Source organism: Pristiophorus japonicus, chromosome 12 (genome assembly GCF_044704955.1).
Source record: "Pristiophorus japonicus isolate sPriJap1 chromosome 12, sPriJap1.hap1, whole genome shotgun sequence".
NCBI lineage: Eukaryota > Metazoa > Chordata > Chondrichthyes > Pristiophoridae > Pristiophorus > Pristiophorus japonicus.
Window position 1 is genome coordinate 38,456,480 of NC_091988.1, and position 17,663 is coordinate 38,474,142.

The 17,663-nt window shown below is 43.8% G+C and overlaps 1 protein-coding gene across 2 annotated transcripts in view; it reads left to right on the forward strand.

Annotated features, from left to right (window-relative positions):
- The window catches only part of LOC139277194 (constitutive coactivator of PPAR-gamma-like protein 1 homolog), a 147,278-nt gene that overhangs the window by 75,793 nt on the left and 53,822 nt on the right, over positions 1-17,663 (forward strand). Inside the window, exons 9-10 of one of the 2 annotated variants that reach the window (XM_070895322.1) lie at positions 208-456; positions 3,415-3,589. In XM_070895322.1, coding sequence (XP_070751423.1) covers positions 208-456; positions 3,415-3,589 — 424 coding nt within the window. Of the gene's footprint in view, positions 1-207; positions 457-2,557; positions 3,282-3,414; positions 3,590-17,663 lie in introns of those variants that run through there. The other variant, XM_070895323.1, reaches the window with a different exon arrangement.

A 17,663-nucleotide genomic window follows, 5' to 3' on the forward strand; every position in this document is an offset into this window, starting at 1 on the left:
TCCAAAGTGTTAACTTAATACCTGCGGCACAGGAGTGCGATTATAATGAGTCATTGTTTCTGTTTCAAGTTATGACTGAAAATAATTAGTGTTTTTTTTCTTGAAATGTAGATCTGTACAGGTTGGAAACACATTTTTAAAAACTATTATTAAATAGGGATGTGTTCTTTGACCTTGGTAGAATGTGCTAATAGCTATCTTATGCAGCAGGTAGAGGATCCGTCTGGCAATCCAGGAAGCCAAGTAGATGCAAAAGTTTCCCCTGCACCAGCAGGAAGCCGGCTAAGCCAAATCAACACTGAACAGATTCCATCTCTCCTATCGGTGCCTACAAGAAACCACATGGATATAACCACCCCACCTGTGCCAATGGTAGCTCCAGAGGTACTAAGAGTTGCTGAACACAGACACAGGAAAGGATTGATGTACCCTTATGTATTTCAGGTGCTCACAAAGGTAGGTCCAAATACTACGCACTATGTACAATTAAACTGATTTATCTTAAAATGTTATTATTTAGAAACAATGGCTACAGTGGGAAAACTGGGAATTGAGTATAAGAATTGGGAATACAATGGAGGGACTTCTAAAAAGCAACTTTTTTTTTAATGAAGACCGATGATACTAAAGGTAACGCATGATGTCTTCAGGGTTGGTTGAGGGACAAACAACAGAGTAGTGGTAAAGCAGTGTTTCTAGGATTGGCAAGCTAGTGATGGTGTGTCAGGAATCTGTTGGAAACTTTCTCCATACACAGCAACAACTTGCAGTTATATATCTACAATGTATAAAAAAACAAGTCCCAAGGTACTGCACAAATGTATAAGCAGACAAAAATAACTGCTGAGACAAAGGAGACACTCGGACTCTCAACCAAATGCTTGGTCAAAGAGATGGGTTTTAAGGAGGGCCTTAAAGGTCCTTCTTTATGAAGGGATAGAGAAGCTGGGGGTGATGGGCGGGTTAGTTAGGGAATTCCAGCATGTGGGGCCTGGACAGACTGAATACATGATTACCAATGTGGGACGAAGGGGGGAGGTCACACAAACGGCCGCAGTCAGAAGAATGTCATATCTTCTCAATCACAGTTACATTGCCCATTTCTGCCCCTCAGCCCATCTGCTGCTGAAACCCTCATCATTGTTTTTGTTATTTCCAGACTCGATTATTCCAATACACTCCTGATCGGCCTGCCATCTACCACCCTCCATAAACTTGAGTTTTTTCAAAACTCTGCTGCCTGTATCCTAGCCAGCACAAAGTCCTGCTCACCCATCACCCCTGTGCTCTCTGACCTATGTTGGCTCCTGGTCCACCTATGCCTGAAATTTAAAATTCTCTTCATTGCATTTAAATCCCTCCATTGCCTTGCACTCCCTATCTCTGTAACCTCCTGCAGCCTTACAACCCTGCAAGAACACTGCATTCCTCCAACTCTGGCCTCTTACACATCCCCCATTTCCTTTACCCCACCATTTGTGGCCATACCTTTAGATGTCGAGGCCCTAAAATCGGTAATATGATTATATGGTTCTAATGGAAATGAGTTTGAACAGTCTGAACCCTTCTCCTGGTTGTTGCAGTTCATGGGACTGAATTTACAACAAGATTTGGTTGGTTCTTTTAAGTTTGGTCTTTAAGTTATGCTATTGGCAACAACATCCATCTGGTAAGTGCTGTACTTGAGAAAGGAATACTTGATATTGACATTGGATACCAAAAGTTGCAGCTCTGTTCCCCAACATTGATTCCCTTACCTTGATCCCTCCCCCAAAAATATTGAAGAGAATATGCTGAAAGTTTTGTTTATGATCATACGAAAATGATATTGGCTCAGTTTGTAAGTTTTGATGTTGCCGTAGTCTCTTTGAAATGTTTATATCGTAGTAAATAGTATATCAGTGCAATAGCACCATTAAATTACCATTAATGAAATCCTTCCTGCTGACAACTTGTGAGCGCAGAGAGCCGGCATGGGTTCGACGGGCCAAATGGCCTCCCTCTGTGCTGTAACCATTCTATGATTCTATTAAAGCAGACTCCTGGGAGCAAAGTTCCAATTGCCAGTAGTTACTTAGGCCATCATTTTGATCATAATTAATTTCTATGAACAATGAGGTGGCAATTACTAATTGCATAAATTAAGATTTTGAAATACTGTATTAAGAACATAAGAAATAGGAGCAGGAGTAGGCCATTTGGCTCCTCGAGCCTGCTCCGTCATTTATTAAGATCATGGCTGATCTGATCTTGGGCTCAGCTCCAGTTCCCTGTCTGCTCCCCATAACCCTTCACTCACTTGGAAATATCTAAATAAAATAATCTTGAGACCTCATCCAAGGTTTTTGAGTTGTTTATTTCAAGATTACAGTGCTCATGTTTTAACTGCCATTGGATGCTACCCCATTTTGTCGTCTGGTGTTCTATTTAAACAAAACCAAGGGCATATGCTGGTCTAGACATTTATTTTGTTCTTGAGGTAAACCTGTTATCAAGCAGATGTTGCGCGAGTAGTAGTGTGTATTTCCTTGAGTTATATTTTGGAATTATCTTACAGCAGTTTGATACAACTGAGTGGCTTGCTGGACCATTTCAGAGGGCAGTTAAGAGCCAACCACATTTCTGTGGATCTGGAGTCACACAGAGGCAAAGACAGCAGGTTTTCTTCTCTAAAGGACATTATAGGATGCGGTGCACTAACTCACCAGCTTAATTTAACAGCATCTCCCTGCCCTGCGACCTCTACTACCAGGAACTCCGTGACCTTCTAGTTTGCTTTCAAGTGTCTCACACAGTCCTGACTTGGAGATATACTGGTGTTCATTCCTTCATCGCTGGGTTACAATCTTGGAATTTATTACCTAACACCATCGTGGAGCACCATCTCCACAAGAAGTGCTGGAGTTAAAAAAAAAACAGTATCACCATATCAGGGTAACTTGGAGAGGGGCAATAAAGGTGGCCTTGCCTGCTTTCACCACATCCTGAGAACATATTTTAAAGAAAAGTGTATATACCTTGGAATAAATATCTGTCAAAGTGTAGAATATTGTAAATGATGGAATGAAATACCAATCAAAAGCATGTCAACTTTAGTTGGCTTACATGTGAGCAATTTCCATTGCTGCTCAGTGTGAATCATGTTTTTTTTTAACCAAGTAGAGGTTCTAAGAAAGTACTACTGATGAATAAAAACAGAAAATGTCAGCAGGTCAGGCAGCATCTGTGGAGACAGAGTTAATGTTTCAGATCGATGACAGAACTGGAAGAAGTTAGAGATTTAACAGTTTATAAGCAAGTACAAAACCAGGGAAAAAGGGGGTGGGGAGAGGGAAGAACAGTGGGGAAGGTCTGTGAAAATGGTGAATACGATGCAATGTTTTTAATTATAAACAATAATCTTTTTAATTATAGGGTGAGATTAAGATCTCAATTAGCATAGAAGATGAAGCCAATAAAGATTTGCCTCCTGCTGCTTTGCTGTACAGGCCAATACGGCAGTGTGTATATGGAGTCCTCTTTAGCCTGGCTGAGGCTAGGAAAAAAGCTGAAAGACTTGCACTAAGAAAAAATAGATTCCCTACTGAAAGTAAGTTATTTTCATGTTTTATGCTGGATATTTGTAGCACAACATTTAAAAGTTTATACTGGGGTTCTGAAAAAATCCAGTATCTTGATCAAGCAAATACTGACACATTCTTTTTGGATTCCAAACTAAAACAGATGGCATTTGGAAATGCAAAACATTTTGCTGGGCATTGAAATAAACCAGAATATCAAAAATGTGTACTATGAATAAGTTATTTTTGAATACCGTATGACCCAAATTTAAAAATACTTCACATTTTTTTGGGTGGAGGGTGGCATTGCACACTGGGGCAGGGGCAATCAAGACTGTGTGGTCTTCAGGTAAGACAAAGTTATTGGATCAGGGCACACAGACATAATTATCTACATTTTAAAGTTAGACATTCTGTCCTTGGTAATATTTCAATTTGATATTCAAAGTTAACTCACTCAACTTATAGTAATTTGGGAAGTGGAGAAGTTGAGTTGGTTGGGGCATAGGAGTTTATCTGCAGAATAAATATGGACATAGGAATTTATAGTGGGCAAAAATTGACAAACAAGCTTGACAAAATTTTGACAACAGGTAGGATGGTTTTGTAGACATCAAGGCCCCAAGTTTCCACACGCAGCAAAACAGGCGCCCCTCCGAGCTGGGCGCCCGCTTTTCACGCCGAAAATGGCGCCTGAAAAAAAAGCGCTATTCTCGAACGCTTTGCAGCTCGATGTCAGCTTGGCGCGCCGCCCAGGGGGCGGAGCCTACCACTTGTGCCGATTTTGTAAGTAGGAGGGGGCGGGTACCATTTAAATGAGTTTTTTTCATGCCGGCAACCGTGCGCAGTGTGAAGGAAACATTGGCACTCGGCCATTTTTGTAGTTCTTTGTAGCTGTTCAATTTTTAACATTTTTAAATAAAACTACATTGCCCTTCCATGATCAGCACTGAGGCTTCTTGCAGCAGCGAGAAGGCTGCAGGAAGCCTCAGAAGTGGAGGCAGCCATTTCCCGACGGGCCCGACCGACGGCAGGGGGGCCTCCCCCCCACCCCCTGCCGTCGGGAATGGCTGCCTCAACTTCTGAGGCTTCCTGCAGCCTTCTCCCTACCTCCCCCCCCCCCCGCTGCCGTCGGTCGGGCCCTCACTGCCTCCTCCTCCCCCCCCCCCCCCCCCCCCCCGCCGTTGGGAACGGCTGCCTCAACTTGTGAGGCTTCCTGCAGCCTTCTCCCTGTCTGAAAGGCCTGCCTGAAGCACTTTCACACAGGTAGGAACATGGTTTATTTAATCTTTTCTTTGCTTATAAATTTTTATTCAGGTTGGAATTATTTGTATAAGTATAACTAAGGATTTATTGAAGAATGTAATGACTTCCCTCCCCCCCCCCCCCCAACCCCACCTTGTTCTGGACGCCTAATTTGTAACCTGCGCCTGATTTTTTAATGTGTAGACAAAGTTTTTTCAGGCCGATAAAAATCTTCACTTGCTCCATTCTAAGTTAGTTTGGAGTACGTTTTCACTGTGGAAACTTTCAAATCAGGCGTCAAAAAAAATTCTGTTCAAAAGTGAAACTGTTCTAACTGACTAGAGCTGCAGAAAACTTAAATGTGGAGAATTGCGATTTCTAAGATACTCCGTTCTCCACCAGTTGCTCCTAAAAATCAGGAGCAAATCATGTGGAAAGTTGGGGCCCAAGTGTGAGCAGATAAACTAATATTTTAAAAATCTTCTATCATTGTGCAGGGTCAGCCGGAGATTATGATCTCTATCTTGCCTGCTCCTGCTGTCGGTATTAATTTTCTCTCTTTAACTCTCCTATGCTTTTCTCACTCTTTCTCTTCTCTCTGTCTTTCTCCCCTAACTCTTGCGTTTCTTTATTTTTCTTCTTTTGTTTCTGGTGGTTGGCGTGGTGGGGAAAGGAGCAATCAGCGGCTTCAGATTGCAGTTGAGTTGGGGGTTGTGAGAAAAATACCTCTCCATTCACTCGTGATTTTCCCCCACACCCTCACCCCATTTGTGTCTCCTGCCAATTTATGATGGCCCTTTCTTACTACACAGAGAGACAGACTATTTGAATGGTGACAGATTAGAAAAAAGGGGAGGTGCAGCGAGACCTGGGTGTCATGGTACATCAATCATTGAAAGTTGGCATGCAGGTACAGCAGGCGGTTAAGAAAGCAAATGGCATGTTGGCCTTCACAGCGAGGGGATTTGAGTACAGGGGCAGGGAGGTGTTGTTACAGTTGTACAGGGCCTTGATGAGGCCACACCTGGAGTATTGTGTACAGTTTTGGTCTCCTAACTTGAGGAAGGACATTCTTGCTGTTGAGGGAGTGCAGCGAAGGTTCACCAGACTGATTCCTGGGATGGCGGGACTGACATATCAAGAAAGACTGGATCAACTGGGCTTGTATTCACTGAAGTTCAGAAGAATGAGATGGGATCTCATCGAAACGTTTAAAATTCTGACGTGTTTAGACAGGTTAGATGCAGGAAGAATGTTCCCAATGTTGGGGAAGTCCAGAACCAGGGATCACAGTCTAAGAATAAGGGGTAAGCCATTTTGGGACCGAGATGAGGAGAAATTCTTCACCCAGAGAGTGGTGAACCTGTGGAATTCTCTACCACAGAAAGTTGTTGAGGCCAATTCAGTAAATATATTCAAAAAGGAGTCAGATGTAGTCCTTACTACTAGGAGGATCGGTGGTATGGCGAGAAAGCAGGAATGGGGTACTGAAGTTGCATGTTCAGCCATGAACTCATTGAATGGCGGTGCAGGTTCGAAGGGCCGAATGGCCTACTCCTGCACCTATTTTCTATGTTTCTATACATCCTCTCTTCCATCATTACCTCAGCTCTTCCCCATTGAACTTGCATATCTACTGCATGAGCAAGTTAATATTAAATATGGTTCATGGCTGTATGGTACAGTGTTGAGTACATTAATTTCTGGGGCCTGTGCTCAAATCTGGTCCTTACTGATTGTTTGGATAGAAGCATCTTCTCTGCCTGTGAAATTTAAAAAAATGTTTATCCCAGTGGGTGAAAATCCAAAGGGAAAAAAACCAAAAGTTCAGGCACAAATTCTCAGTTTTAGGCTACCAGGAAAATTGCTGTTAGTAATGCACAGTTCTGAATGGGTATTTATTTGTGTAATGAGGATAAGGCTTGTGGTTGGGTTAATTGATAAAAACTTTACATTCAACCTGTTCTGACACCGAGTGTTAAAAGTGGAAAAAATTCTACTTGTGTGCACTAATATCCTCCATCTCACTAACCACAAAATATAAGGGACAGAAAATAGTGATCAAATCTTAAAAATGTGATTTTCAAGTATACCTCCAAGTGCCACAGATTGTTACCATCAGTAATTGAATTGAATCAGTAAATATTAATGGAGATAGTCAGAAATTGACAACGTGCCAATTTGTTGTTCTAAGTGCAGGGAATAAATCCAGTGAAGACTTCATTCAGTTTTTCTCACTTCATTAGCATCCTTTACCACTTGAAACTCTTGGTGCTACTCCCATAAGTAAGAGATGTTTTGCCTTATACTGCACATATATTTTACCAGCTGATGGGTTGAATAAGAATTCTGTGAAAACAGCTTTCTAGATTTGATGCAGCATCTTGGCAAAAAGTTTTTCAAGTTCGTATCAAGTTGATTAAAATATACATGAACTCTGTAAAGGCTGTTTCTGGTTGTGGTTCAAGCAATCATGTCTTTCAACATGTCATAAAGAATGAACTTGCAATTATATAGCGTCTTTCACGACTTAATGACGTCCCAAAACACATTACAGCTAATAAAATACTTTTGAAATATAGATACCGTTGTAATGTAGGAAATGTGGCAGCCATTTCACTCAGAGCAAGGTCCTCCAAATAGTAATGAAATAAATGACGAGATCATCTGTTTCTGGTGTTGCTTGAGGGATAAATGTTGGCCAGGACACGGTGGGAACTTCCCTGTTCTTTTTTGAATAGTGCTGTGGAATCTTTTACACCCACCTGATGGGACCTTGGTTTTTGTCTCATCCGAAGGACAGCATCTACAGCAGTGCAGTGTTCCCTCAGTATTGCACTGAAGTGCCAGCCTAGGTTATGTACTCATGTCTCTGAAGTGGGGCTTCAACTGATGACTTTCTGACTCGGACGAGAGAGTGCCACCACTGAGCGAAGGCTGCAGCCAGACTCTCCAGTTTGTGAATTACATCTGTTTCTAAGGAAGATCAAAGAAAGTCTTCCTATACAGCTCTTTGAGTGAAGTTTGAAATGGCTTGAACAGTATCTGTCTTTTCTCAGACCTCCATCATCAGCAGCAGCAGTAGATGGACAGACTGTGTTGGGTCTTGTTTCAGTAGCTCTTTATAAATCCTACAGAGTTAATGAGCAATGCCAAATGAGGACTTGGAAGTTTTCACCAGTAAGACAGCTGCAGTCTGGATAATAGACTTCCAAATCTATCCTGAGTATACACTGCTAATTAAAAATGTAGGAGGAGAATTCGCAATGTTGAAAAAATTAGCGGCAAGCACTAATTATTTTCAAGTTATAAAAATTTCAGTTTTGCGTTCCAGGAAGGAAGTGGAGCGCTAAATCAAGGACGCAGGCGGGGCGGTAGTTGTGCAGCGCTGCACAATGGGCCTGCAGCGCTGTCACGTTTGTAGGCTCCTTCCCTCCCTTAAAGGGAAGGGCCATCGCTGTAGGCTGCATTGGAACCACTTTACTTGGTCCCAGACAGCAGCTGCGATCCGGCCCGATCAGCCCGATGCACTGCAACATAGAAACATAGAAAATAGGTGCAGGAGTAGGCCATTCGGCTTTTCGAGCCTGCACCACCATTCAATATGATCATGGCTGATCATGCAACTTCAGTATGGGCTTTCTATCCATATCCAGGTGCAGCAGGCGGTAATGAAGGCAAATGGCATGTTGGCCTTCATAGCTAGGGGATTTGAGTATCGGAGCAGGGAGCTCTTACTGCAGTTCGACAGCCTTGGTGAGGCCTCACCTGGAATATTATGTTCAGTTTTGGTCTCCTAATCTGAGGAAGGACGTTCTTGCTATTAAGGGAGTGCAGCGAAGGTTCACCAGACTGATTCCAGGGATGGCTGGACTGACATATGAGGAGAGACTGGATCAACTGGGCCTTTATTCATTGGATTTTAGAAGAATGAGGGAATCTCATAGAAACATATAAAATTCTGATCGGACTGTACAGGTTAGATGCGGGAAGAATGTTCCCAATGTTGGGGAAGTTCACAACCAGGGAACATAGTCTTAGGATAAAGGGTAGGCCATTTAAGACTGAGTTGAGGAGAAACTTCTTCACTCAGAGTTGTTAACCTGCGGAATTCCCTGCCGCAGAGAGTTGTTGATGCCAGTTCATTGGATATATTCAAGGGGGAGTTAGATATTGCCCTTACAGCTAAAGAGATCAAGGGGCATGGAGAGAAAGCAGGAAAGGGGTACTGAGGGAATGATCAGCCATGATCTTATTAAATAGCGGTGCAGACTCGAAGGGCCAAATGGCCTACTCCTGCACCTATTTTCTATGTTTCTAGCATCGTTCTCACAGCTCACACTGCCACCCAGCTTAGTGTCATTTGCAAACTTGGAGCTTATTACATTCAATTCCTTTGTCTAAATCATTAATGTATATTGTAAATAGCTGGGGTCCCAACACTGAACCTTGCGGTACCCCACTAGTCACTAGCCATTCTGAAAAGGATCCGTTTATTCCTAATCTTTGCTTCCTGTCTGCCAACCAGTTCTCTATCCATGGAAAACATTACCCCCAATACCATGTGCTTTAATTTTGCACACTAATCTCTTGTGTGCGACTTTGTCAAAAGCCTTTTGATAGTCCAAATACACCACATCCACTGGCTCTCCCTTGTCCACTCTACTAGTTACATCCTCAAAAATTCTAGAAGATTTGTCAAGCATGATTTCCCTTTCATAAATCCATGCTGACTTGGACCGATCCTGTCACTGCTTTCCAAATGCGATGCTATTACATCTTTAATAATTGATTCCAACATTTTCCCCACTACCGATGTCAGGCTAACCGGTGTATAATTCCCTGTTTTCCTCTCCCTCCGTTTTTTTAAAAGTGGGGTTACATTAGCTACCTTCCAATCCATAGGAACTGATCCAGAGTCTATAGAATGTTGGAAAATGACCACCAATGCATCCACTATTTCTATGGCCACTTAAGTACTCTGGGATGCAGTCTATCAGGCCCTGGGGATTTATCGACCTTCAATCCCATCAATTTCCCTAACACAATTTCCTGACTAATAAGGATTTCCTTCAGTTCCTCCTGAGTGCCTGCTGATAGATCGTGGCCGGAGGAATCTAAAAATATGAGAAACGTCACATTTGAATTTTTTTAACTTACCTTGGCCACCTCACCTTTTAACTTTCGCCCCTGAAGTGCCCAGCCTCCTGATCAATGCCTCCTGAACTGCCAGTATTTTCGCCCGGCGATGCTGTCGAGGGAGTGGGGGAGGAGCGGCGGCGGCGAAGTTCAGGCCCGGGGCGGTGCACACGGCAATGACGTCATGATCTCCAGGTGAAGGAGATCAGGGCGCAGTATCCTACCGCCGCCGAAAACCTCTCGCCGAAGTCGTTCATCTTGCCACGCCCGGTCGGTAAGTGGTTAACATCCCATCATCGCCCCCTGGCGGCGATAACGGGAGGCACTAAGGAGGCCAATTTCTTTGCCGTACTATTTAAAAATGAGATAGATAAAGTGCTTACAGTCTGACTACCACAGTGAGAAATATAACTGCATTTAACTTCCAGTATGGACATGAAACCTGCTGATGAAACTTCTGGTTCATGAGTGTTTCTGGCTGAGGATCTCCAAAGGTGCATTGAACTTGACCACACGACTGCAGCGATTCAAGGCGGCGGCTTCCCCACCACCACCTTCTGGAGGGCAATTTGAGATGGGCAATAAATGCCGGCCTCGCCAACAACACCCACATCACGTGAATGAATGAATAAAAAAAACATTGATACTGCAAGTTTAGCATTTGAAAACAATTTTAAACTTTACACCAACATTAAATGTGTAGAGTAAATCAGGAATTTTGATTCGACCTGACCTCAGAAAAGTTGAGTGAGACTCCTTTTGGGATGGAGTTTCCCACTGCTTATGCTTGATGCCGCATAAAGTGTAAATCCAGTGAGGTGTCAAACTTGGTTCATATAGTATTCAATTGGATCCCCCCACCCAGAGGTACTTTTTAAACTTTCACCTTCATTAAAATGTTGAGCAGGAATTCTCTCTCCCCCCATTCTCTCAACATTTACATTTTTAAAACTGTTGTGAAATAGCTCTGCTTATGCACATAATCCAGGAAGTTAACCAGCAATATATGTATGGTTCTGCCTTACTAGAACCCAGACTACAGCTGTTGATCTCAGTCCAGCAGTTATAGTTTAAAGACATCCTAAGATGCTCAACAATATTTAATTCATTGTAGCCAAAACATGAGTCCAAGGAATTCTCCCCCCAAAAATAAATTGTATAATTACCTGATCAGACTGTAGCTCGAGTACAGTGTGCAATTCTGGTTGCCAAGAAACAAGGAAGACATTCAAGCTCTGGTGGAAGTGCAAGGAAGAGCAATGAGTTTAATCCCTAGTGCCAAGCGATTGAGTTATGAGGAAAGGCGAGAGAAACTTGGGTTTTACAACTTGGAAAGGAGATGTCAGAGGTGATCTTCGAGGTATATAAAACAGTTAAGGGAATGGAAAAGATTCATCTGGAATGCTATTTTAATTCAAATCTTATGAGTGGGATAAGAGTGCACAGTTTCAAAATAGCAACTTTAGGATTGATAACAGAAGTTCTTCACACAGACTGATCAGCATTTAAAATGGGCTTCCAGATAGAGAAAAACTCTGGAATCGTTTAAAAAGTTATAGATTCCCCTAAGCTGAAGCAGTATTTGTATAGTGGTTACAAAACTGCTTCAGTGCAGGATTCAAGTATCATCAGTCAGGTCAACTAATATGCTAATTAAGGTTAGAGTGCTAATGTAGCTTTACAACCCAGACCGTCCAATGATGCAGGGTAAATCTTACTTTTAATATTATCAGAGCTAAGATAACCTAGGGCAGCTAATAAGCTTAACCGATATGTTAGTGGTGTGATAGCAAGATTATTTCTAAATGTAGGGATGTTGTGTTGTAAGTCTACACCGAGCTTTTGAAAATACATTTAGTGCCAGAAGGCCATGAACAATAGTGTTTTGACTCCAAACCCGAGCTTGGCGGTTTAAAAAAAAGATCAAGGTGAGCGCACACTACTGATTCATCCAAATAGTTTACCCAGGAAATAACAAAGTATGCTCATTTTTGCCAAGCTTTTGGAAAGTCAGATTGATCCTTTGGTTCACGGTGGCGGGCAACGTTTCCGCTAAGCTGTGCAGCCGCACAACTGTCTGGGCGTCCCACGCAGGCTGTTCCCTGGCTTTTCAATGGGATGTGCAAAATTTTGAATCGGCCACGCAGCCCATTAAAGGGACCACGCACCCAAAACAAATTAGGGGGAACATTGGTGGCGGGTATCTATTTTTAGTACTGCTCTTTGGAGCAGACTGTGCTCCTAGAAATATGCATTGATTATTCCGGCCCAGCTACATTTGGAAGAATTCTATATTTATGATTAGCTGACGAGTTGGCTCAGAAGACAAGGAATTCTGAACAATAGCTGTTTAAACTCAGCAGATGACAAGTGAACCTGAAGAAATTTCAGTTGGAGTCCATCCGTACTTTACTTTTATGGCACTGTTCTTCGGTTTAATATATTCTAATCTTTCCATTTGTGCACACTTCCTGTCAACTTTTGTATTATAAAGTCCTGTGACCACATTAGTAATGGAAACTGACGATGTAAACTTCTAATTGCATTTTATTGGTAACCCCCACTCCAAAAGTAGAGGTGCTGTAGCACTGCCATATCCAGAAGGGTGTGATGACAGTGTGACAAGTTTACATAAGCAATTCCTATTTGTAAATGTGGACAAAAGAATGTATAATGAAAATGAGGACAGAATGCAGTACTTGAAAATGGAGTCCAAATTACATCTGTGTACCTTGAGTCATTTATTTCCCAAGCCTGAAATCCGAATTGATGTAAAGAATGGAGTTGGTATTAAGTTGTGTGTAAGTATACAGGGAATTTACAAACTAGAGTAAAATTTCTTGGTTTTGCAGTTGTGTGCTGCAGAATAGCTGGAATTTTGCAATGTGGAGAAAGCTGATAAATCTGCTAATATGGTAACCATGTACAGAACATGTCTCGCTCAAATCAGCTTTCTACGCAGCAGAACTGTAACAGTTACATATTTTCTGTCTGGAACTACAATTGCTGTTTTGTTGGGAATATGTGTGTTGCTACTATGTCGGTCTCCCATGGCATTGCACAAGGGGAATAAAGGCCAAGTCCTGTGTTAGAGGGAGGGGGATAATTGGACCAGGCATGCATATGAACAATGATGGACAGGTAAAGGCCATCTGCTCCCTGGAGTCTGTCCTACACAATTGCGATACATTGTATATCACAACATATACACTCCACCCACCCAAAACCATGTGATCTCCTGGGAGAGGGAAAAAAAACTGTCATCATGGCGGATGGGAGGAGAGAATCTGGGAAATTCATCTCTGACCCATCAAGGCGAACTAAACTCGTACAGGTGATCACTTGGGCCGTGAATTCCCTGTGGTGCCTACCTTCTGTAAGAGGTGATCTATGCCCCAGCACTCGCTTGAAGGAATTCAGCGAGTCCATGTCTACGACACGACACGGTAGCCAGTCCCTAATTCAGTCCTCATTTAAAATCTATTATTTTTATTTTTTATATTTCCACTATAAGTTCCTATGTATTTGCAATGAAAGCTGCTTTATATGGGGCTCAATTTTCCTCAGTGCGTTTTTTTTGTCGTATTAAAGTTACACCTGTCTTTTTGGCCCCGCCTACTCCAAAAAGTAACTTGCCAGTTTCTCCGTTCTATTTGTTGAAATTGGCGCTGTGCAGCCTGTCCTTTAACTTCGGAGGGTGGAGCCAATGTCTGTGCCGAAAAAACGCTGCCCCCCACCCCCCTTCTGCACATGCGCGAGGGGAAAAAAAATGAAATTTTTTACGTGATTGCTATGAGCGCGCATGCCCAGTACACCTCCCGGTCTGCATTCGCCCATTTTTAAAGAGCCAGTTGTGTGTGAGAACTTTAATTCTCATTAGAAAAATCGGAGCTGCAATACAATATGCAACGCAGTTTAAGGACCAAGAATTTCTCACAGGACAAAGTGAAGGTACTGGTTACTGTAATTGAGGCCAGATGGCACGAGCTGGACACCAGCAGAGGTCACACAAAAGTTTTACCAAAATAAATGAAACGCTGGATTCAACTTTCAGAAGATTACTATACAACGGTGACCACCCTGAGGTCTGGAGGCCAGTGCAAAAAGAAGTGGCAGGACCTTGGTCAAGTAATTAGTGTAAGTAATATTTTCATTTTTTCACTGGAATTGCAATTGTAAATGTGACCATCTGTATGTCCCACCCAGCAGAAAAACACCCTCCCTAAAAAGTTCTATTCATCTTTGCACAGGAAGGTGGTACACACAACAAAAGGGAAAGAACTCGAACAGGAGGAGGCCCGGCAAATCTGCACCAACTGACACACTTGGAAGACAGGATCACTGCTTTGATGGGTCCTGCCTGGAGAGAAACAACCACCACTGCACAAGCTGGGCCCACACTTTGAGAGAGAGGGTAAATCCTGCAAATTCCACAGTCTAGTTTTGCTAACTGTTAAGTACTGCGCGGGCTAGCCATGCTTCGGTTCATGGGGATGTCTCCGTCAGCTGTGCTTCGTTTGATGCAATGTGCTATCATTCATCGTGGTCCTTCAAATGAAGCTGCTGCCTGCGCTTTGTGCCTACTCATGCCACCCTGCACTCTGCCCCCTGCTCTGCTGCTTACCATTTGTCTGTTCTGTTACATTTTGCAGAAATTGAGGCCAACCCTGACGAGGCTGAAGCCGATGCAGAAGATTATTCAGACACGGACGAGCCTGAAGAGGAGAACATCTTCCAATCCCACCTTCCAGACCAAGAGCGCGGGGGGAGGGGGAGGATGAAACCCCCATTCTTGTACTCGCGCTGGAGGAGGTGCAGGTGCCGCCCATTGAGACACCAGCCCCTTTCCTGAGTGTTACGAGTGTTGGAATATTCCATGGTTTCTCAGTCCGAGGCTGGGGATTCCAGTGGAATGCAGCGAAGCACAGCCAGGGCCCCACCGTCCGAGGCTGCGGGTCCCAGTGGGATGCAGTGAGGAGGGGAAGGAGAGCTTTAACAGTGCTCTCCTGAAGTGCAGGATCGAACAGATGTGGTTCAGATGATGGCAATGAGTGCAGAGTGCATTGACCTTACGCGATCACTCCTGGACACCATCAGTGGGGTGGGTGATGAGGTATTGGGACTGTCGGGAAAAGTAACAACACTCTCACGAGAAATGGGAACACTGTCCGGGAACATGAGAGAGGGAATGTCGCAGGTAGCTGATACACTGAGCATGAGGGAGGGAATGTTGCAGGTAGTTGAGACACTGTCAGGGCACATGAGGGAGGGAATGTCAGTTAGCTGCTGCAATAAGGGAACACGCCCAGACTCTGCGGCCATTGACAGAATCAACGGCCACTCCCACTCCAATCCCCAGACCAGCCTCCACATTAGCGCCTGCCCACGCCCCCCCCATCAAGAAGTGCGCATTACCCGAGATGCTCGAAAGAATAAGCTTGGTACCAACCCGAGAAACGCTGCGCCACTGCCTGCGGGCAGGGGTGGAGTCACCAAGCGCAGCGGGCGGTCTTAAAATAAGGTGGAGGAGAGATGGGTGTAGCCTTTCTTTGCTGTTGTTACTGTTGTCACTTCTCAAATTAAAAGTATTCTGTAAGTTATGTAAATTTACAAGTTAAAAGTTTGTAAGTGATCTTAACTGAAATCTTTAAAGTTTAATAGAATATTTTTATTTAAGTTAAGTACAAACAAGTGTTTGTTAAATGTTTGAATAAAATATTTTGAATTATAACTGAATCATTTGCATTATTTTGTTCCATTATTAACACAACACAACATTACGGAACAGGTCCAAACAGTGAACATGGTCCATGTGGAATAGTTGCCGCTGAGCCTTCAGGCAGCAAAGCGTTCACGGATGAGCTGCTGATGCAAGGCTTGAGCAATCGTTAAAGGGGCACGGCGGCCCGCCCTCCTCCACCGTCGCGCTCTAGGTTCAGGTAGTTGCATGGCTTCCTCCTCCTCATCGCCTGCATCTTCCTCATCATCAGCACTCTCACCTCAGGTGGGTCCTCTACCAACTGCTGCTGCTTCATGATGGCTAAGTTATGCAGCATGCAGCACACAACAGTGAACTGACCAACAATCTCAGGGGAGTATTGCAAGTAGCCCCTGGAATGATCCAGGCATCGGAAACGCTGTTTCAAGATGCCAATGGTCCTCTCTTATGCTGCACGTCGCAATGTGAGACATGTTGTATTCCCGGTCAGCTTCCGTCCGGGGAGTATCAACCAGGTGGCGAGTCCATACCCTTTGTCTCTCAGCAGCCAGCTCTGCCCTTCTGTCTGCTGATGAAACACGGCAGATATAGCGCTCTCGCGTAGGATGAACGCATCATGGGTGCTCCCAGGCTATCTCACATTAACTGACCTGATGCGATGCATGTCGTCACACACAAGCTGCACATTCACGGAGTGGAAGCCTTTTCTATTCCTGTACATCTCTGAATCCTCCAAGGGTGCTCTCAAGGCAATATGGATACAATCAATGAAGCCCTGTACCTTTGGGAAGCCAGCAATCCTGGAGAAGCCCACAGCCCTGTCACGCATTGCCTGGGTGGACATGGGGAACTTTAAGTAGCCATTCCTCTGGGCATATAGTGCAGCTGTCACCTGTCAGATGCATGTGTTGCATGTTGAGAAATGGCACGCACATCCCCAGTTGTGGCCTGGATTGATGCAGTTGCATAGAATGAAAGTGCAGCTGTAACCTTCATTTCAACTGACAAAGTAGTCCTCCTGACGCTTCTAGGTTGCAGGTCTGCTTTTACTAACTCACAGATCTCGATTACAACATCTTTGCGGAAATGCAGCCTTCTCACACAATCTGCATCACTCCAGTGCAGGTATTAAAGCCTGTCTCGAAATACCCGGTGTGAGTAAGGCCTCCTGCCCATCATCCTACGTACTCTGAGGTTCCTCGTGGTGATGTCGAATCAATCATCTCGTCCGCAGCACCATCCTGCAGAAAGCTTGCACAAGGTATGGTATTGTCAATATTGCCCCCATAATTAAATTGTAGCTTTGTAAGAAGCTCAAAACAGCAGGACAAAGGACTTGAAGCTTCTTTCCTCTCTTCCCCCTAAGGTCAACACCCTGGTCTGCACATGCGTAATAGGCTTGCTTAGAATAGGAAGCTAGACATTCAATGAAGACATTTGGGGCAACGAAGTCTAATGCAAATCTTGAATTTTAGATGTTTTTCAAAGTATCACCCCACCACCAACCGAAAATCTCCTCATCGGGCTCTAGAGTTGGCCAGCAGAATCGCTCTCTCTCCCGAACACGGGCAAGGTGTCCACCGCCCCCCTGGCTTCATTTGAAGCTGCTGTATAGTCGAAGGGATCTCATCCCTTCAGTTCAGCTCTCCCCCGCCGCCCCTTTTGAAGCCAAGCCCCTGTGTCTGGGCGAGGGAGCGATGCTTCAACTCTCGAACCCGGTGAGGAGACGTTCGATGTTGGGGTGGTCTTTTGAAAAAAATCTAAAATTAAAGAATTGCATTAGACTTCCATTTTCTCCCTTTTGACTTTGAAAAAAATAAGCTTCATGATGCATATTCTTTCTCTTCTTGACTCCCTCCAAAATTTCGCATAAAAACAATGCCGTCTTTTTGCGCCGATTTTTTAATGTGCGCTGGTTTTTCTTAAGTGCCCAGAAGGTTTTATGGGAGTGCTCACATACGCCATCAGAGGAAAAATGTAAGTTGGCCAAGCTTACTTAA